Source organism: Cryptomeria japonica, chromosome 5 (genome assembly GCF_030272615.1).
Source record: "Cryptomeria japonica chromosome 5, Sugi_1.0, whole genome shotgun sequence".
Classification (NCBI taxonomy): Eukaryota; Viridiplantae; Streptophyta; class Pinopsida; order Cupressales; family Cupressaceae; genus Cryptomeria; species Cryptomeria japonica.
In genome coordinates, this window is record NC_081409.1 from 379129654 (window position 1) to 379135532 (window position 5879).

The 5879-nt window shown below is 38.0% G+C and overlaps 1 protein-coding gene across 1 annotated transcript; it reads right to left on the reverse strand.

Annotated features, from left to right (window-relative positions):
- Positions 1–3366: 3366 nt before the first annotated feature.
- Positions 3367–3801, reverse strand: LOC131060469 (uncharacterized). Its single transcript, XM_057993709.2, has one exon. It carries the CDS (start codon positions 3799–3801, stop codon positions 3367–3369), a length of 435 nt encoding a protein of 144 aa, XP_057849692.1.
- Between the last annotated feature and the right edge of the window lie 2078 nt (positions 3802–5879).

The following is a 5879-nucleotide window of genomic DNA, read 5'->3' on the forward strand; positions in this document are numbered from 1 at the left end:
AATTTTCAATGCTACAATTAAGGTTTTAAAACATAGAATCATTCAATAGTAAGTGCTATATTATCTCAGTCAAACTATTTGGAAAAAAAATAGATTTATCTCCAGGATAAAAAAAATAGAGGTTCCTCTTATCTGAACCCTAAAATCTGTCTGTGGAGGGCTATAAATGCATCTTAAACATATTGATTGGAAGCATGATGAAGAGATGAAACACATTGATTGGAAACATAGCAAAGCACATAGTTACTCTACAAAAATTGTGATTCAAAGATTAAAGTCCATTCATTGTGTTTGTGTGTAGAGAAGGATAGTAGATGCAGAGTTGATGTTGCACAAACCGTTTATAGCTGTTATTGTTATGAGAATTTAATTCCTGTAAAGAACATCCCATAAAATTTTGTCCCTATAATTAGATCTTATACAGTGAAAATTGGGCAATGGTCTCTGAAACAAAAGGGCTTTTACAGGAAACTACATAGAACAAAAATTTGACTATCAATTAGTGATTCAGGGCTAACAAATATTAGCCAAACCAGTCAATAGCTAAAAAAAACCATATTTCTGGTCATCAAGATAAGTAACCAAATATAACAAACAAAAACAAAGAATTTGATTAAATGCAGACTTACGTTAGTTCAGGATAAGGATTACAATTTAGAATGCCTAAATTTATGTGTGCTCTCCTACTGTCTTGAAAACTATCTCGATGAATGTTTGCCCTTCAATTTCTGTCGTGAAAGATCATTACTAAATAACACAAATATTTACTCCAACTGGCATTTAATGCCAGCTGCAATCTTAATGTTCACATTAAAAACCTGCCCATGCTCGTTTTGACAAAATAAAGAATCTGCAAAATTTTATGAGAAACAAATAACTATTTATTGGGTGTACTGTTTGAATTATGAGGATGATTGAAATAATAGGCTAAAGCTCTCAAGGGCTCTGATCATTGGCATGCAACTCCTATAGTAGTGCTATAAGATGAACAACAAAATAAGTTAAACCTTAAAGAGAATATATATGTAGAGAGCTATTGCTCTTTTCACATACAAATATTTATAACAGAGTGTTCTGTTTCACATTTCCAGAGCTTAAAAAACCTTTGGACAACAGATTTGTTCACATAAAAAAATAATTTATGTTCTCCCTTTTAGGGGACACAATATAGAAGACATAGGTGGTACGAGAAGCCATGTATGTCTAGTATCACGCCACACCAAAACATGCTAAGCCACCCATCCAAGTGCTAAAGTAACAACTGGAGATCTTGTAAATAAACCATCAATGGTCACTATTCTATTACATACTTAAAAATACTCTCAATATAGTAGCTGCCTTCTTTCAAACGGAGAAATATGCAACATACATTACAAACAAAACAGACTGAAAGGAAGGTCCGAGCCCATTTGATGGAGAGGCAAGTGAAACAATTTATGGACATTCTTTTACCAAAATGCTAAGCATACAACAAAATGTGGTGTGGGTGTAGAAGTTGATTCAAAGGAGGAAGATGATTTGAAAGCCAATGCTGAACAAAGGAAAAAACCCTAGATGCAGTTTCAAAAACGGCCAAAAAAATCCTGGAATTTGGGAAGCAAATCATACCTAATGTCTGTAGAGTTGACTGCGTAGAACTATCACTTATTTTTTATTATAGGGTTCACTACCATTGATAATACTCTTAACCTTTATTACCGTCATGGTAGAGTGCACGACAATTGAATTAAGTTTTATTTAAACCTAAAAATTAATGAAATCCTGTACTCAACATTGAAATAAGTACTAAGTATTCAAAAAAAGCTGGTCAGTTCATTTATTTCATGTCCTTCCTTGTGATTGTCGTGAGTTGGTGACCATAAGATAATAAATGCTTTGCCAAAAACATTATTGTTAATTTATTGAGGAGAATGCTCAACACAAGGTTAATTTCTATATTTTTTGTTATTAAAAATTCATTTAAACTGCTAGGAAAATTCTATCAGCCAATTGTATTTCAAGGAAAAAAATTAAGAAAAATCTCAAAAATAATAATATTAAAAGAACCATGCTTTAAACTTTAGGATTATAATTTTTTTCCTTGTTTTGACAAACAATATATATATATAGCTGCAGAGGGGAACACCCCTGTATTAATAAAAAATGGGTGAATACAAGGTTTGGTTCAGTGAGAGCGGTAGGGGGAAAGAACCAAGAAGAAAACCCTCTACCCTAGCTCTATTCCTTATACAAAAAAGAACTAGCAAGGAGGCTGGATAAGTACAAAACACCAGTCGACAATTGTTGAAGATAGCAGAACCGGCCAAAGGCCTATAAACAAAAAACAAAAACCAAAAAATAGAGAAATCGGTGAAAGGTGACAACCGGAATAAATGGGAGTCTTCCGAGTCATCATCCACAGGAGCACATGCCACATCCAGGATTATAGGGCATTCAATGTCACAGGTCGAGTGAGCCACCGTTTCAGCCTTCTCCCTAGGGAGTCAGTAGTCACTAGGGAACCACTCCTCGCCAAGCCAAAACCCCCAGTCATTGCCATCAACCAAATCTCCATTCTCTAGAATACCAAAACCTTCTACACCCGCTAACCCTTCATCTTGAAGATACTTTTCCCTCCATTCCGACGTGAAGCCATTTTGAATGCCTGCTGCCTTAAGCAAAAATTCAATATTCTTGGTAATGGTAGGACAGGTTTCTTGAAGAGCATCAAAGTCCAGAGAGTTCACAATCACAAACTTTCTCACATCTGCCCCGTTGCCCAAGGACATATAATAATTTTGGGGAAGTAGTATTCTCAGGTTATCATCAATATTGTCCAATGTGGCATCAATCTCCCCTAGCAGGCGGTGTTTAAACACCATTTGAGTTATAAGCTTCGCTCTCTGCTTGCTAGTCCCCATGTATATGACCATTGCAAGGAAAAAGGCCAGAATATCAACATGGGCTCTGTACCTGTGATAAGCCATAAGGAATTCCTTCCCCAGTATCCTTTTAAGGCTGTGAAGAATGAGAGGGTGTTGAGAGTAGAGGACCTCCTGCAAACGTTTGTCAGTGATTTCGCCCAAGAAGGCCATCTGCCGACAAGTAGCTTCAAGGAGGATTGGGGATTCCATGGCAAGATACCGAGCGAAAAATGCAAATGTTTGATGGAAAAATGAGGGCATTCTAGTGTTAAATAGCCAGTCATCAAACCAGGGGATACAGGCGCTAGGCAAGTAGCTCATGCCTATTGAATATACACACGCGTGAAATGACAGTGTCCAATCAACTTTTGATCCAAAGTTCGTCAACTTAATGTCGACCATCTTTATCCATCAAGTAATAATATGCAAATCCAGAAAGGATCTAGTCGTAACTAAATATCAATTAAAAGTACACACATGTCCAATTGCCACGGGGCGCAAACCGACACAGACCAATAATGACTGTAGAGAGCCACGACTCGGTGGCAAGAAGTGAGTCTCCCTCCAGATGAATTCTCTGCACCCCAAGCTCCAACCCTAGCTGCAGTCCTCTTAGAGTCGCTCTGAATTCAGCTTCGTTGATAGTGGCAACTCCAATCTTTTCCGAGATTTCTTTTATACAGATACTATCAGAGTTCCTTAGTATACACCCAATACCACTTTGACCCGGTTTTCTAGTAGAAGAACCATCAAAGTTTACCTTAAACCACCTAGGCTCTGGCGCTTCCCATTTAACACCTAATCTTGGATTGCCCTGATCCATCAGGGATCCCTTACCAAAAAGCGGTGGAATGAGCAGATTTGGAAATGCCAGTTTAATCTTCCAATCCCAGTCCATATATATATATTTCTTTAATTATTTGGATTGAGCAGCCTCATTCAGGAGCTCAGTTAGATGGTTCTCAATTTTTCCACATAGAGTCATTAAGCTCATCTCTTTATCTTGGAAAATTTTGCAATTCCTTTCTTTCCAAACTTCCTAAATCAGAAGAGATGGTAGAATATAAAATAAATCAACAAATATATCCTTTCCTACCAGTTTAGGCCATTGCAGAAACCACTCTTCCAACCCTGATGGAAAGGGGCCAAAGATTCTCAATTTTCCCATGAAATGCCACCAACAGTGTCTGGAGAACTTGCAGTGGAGAAGTAAGTGATCCGCAGTCTCTTCTTGCTCTTGACATAAAATGCATCTACTGGGTTCATTGATGCCCATTGAAAAGAGTCTTTCTTTAGTTAGAATCTTCTTTTGACAAGCCAACCAGGCAAATGAACCTACTTTGGGTAGGAGATGTCGATGCCAAAAAAGATTAATAGGCCAATCTTTTTTGTCTATAGCCGCTTCTTTCAATTTGTAACCAAAACATACCTTGTATTTACCATAAGAGGAACCACACCACCTAATAATGTCCTTCTCAGGGGAAGGGAAGATAACCCTTTTGCTGAGAATGTCGGCAAACAAGTCTTTCTGGTGCTGGTCCAAGTCCAAGGGATCCAAGGAGTTCCATTTCTACTTAGCAATGCCATTTTCATGGATAGGGTAACCATAATCACAAATATTGTGACCCCAGAGGAGACAAGTTTCTACCATGATAGGTTGCAGAGCAGGGTTGAGACATAAGGTGGCTTCACCAGCCCAAGAATCAATCCAAAAGGAGGCATCCCTTCCATTCCTGACATCCTAGGTAACCTGATCACTTATGATTTCCTTGCTTTCACAATAAACTTCCAGATGACCGAACCTCTGCGGGGGTTGTTTATAGTAAAAATCCTTTTTGGCTCCATGGAGTCCAAATATTTATGTTTTAGAATCCTTTCCCATGATTTTTGTTTACCACCATTGCAAATTTCCCAAACCAATTTAGCACCCATAGCTAAATTCATAATCAAAATTTGTCGAATGCCAGCACCCCCTACCTTTTTTGGTTGGCAAATCTTTTTCCAAGCTACTAGAGGAAATTTCCCTTTGTCATCCGAGCCATTCCAAAGAAAATTTCTCATTATAGGGATCAATTCATCTTCAATTTCCATCGGTAATCTCATACATGCCATGGAAAAAACCGGTAGCGCAGAGAGGACCAATTTTATCATAGTGAGTTTCCCAACAGAGGATAACCACTTGCCTTTCCAATTTGCAAGCTTGGATTTGCACTTATCAATAAGATGCTTCCAATAGCAAGTTCTATTACTGCCAATGAAGAGGGGGGTTCCAAGAAATTTCCTTGGGAAGTTTGCAACTCTGAGATTAAGAATCCTTGATAAGACACCTTGCATGTTAATCAGAGTGTTGACAAAAAACACTTCAGATTTATTCCAATTGATTTTCTATCCGGAAGCCATACAGTAATCATCGAGGCATAATTTAATTGTCCTTGCCTCTCTCCTACAAGCCAAGCCAAACAAAATGGTATCATCGACAAACTGCAAGTGAGTTGATCTTTCAACCCCTATTGCCACATTGACTCCAAGCCATCAATCATCTTGTTGAAGAGCTCTTATTGATCAACCTAAGGCTTCAGCCATAATGATAAGCAAAAAAGGTGACATTGGATCACCTTGTCTTATTCCTCTTGACATGGAAAAGAAGCCATGAGATGAGCATTATTTTTGCTAGCATTATTTTTTTTGACTTGCGCCCCCACATTCCTTTTGGCTTGAAGTTTGGTTTATCAATGGTTGAATCCGACTTCCCAAAACCTTTTATGGATTCCTCCAATATAAGATCAGAGTCAGGTTCAAAGTCTTCTTCCCATTCTGAGGAGGAAGACTCAATTTCACCATCTTCCAATTCAATACCAAGAGAAGAGCAAATCTTATTTCCCATCTCCCCCAGATTTCTAATAGTGTCTTGTTCCTGAGTGTGAATTTTGCAATCTTCAATAACCAGCTGACTCCTAGTCACAAGAGGAGAGGGTG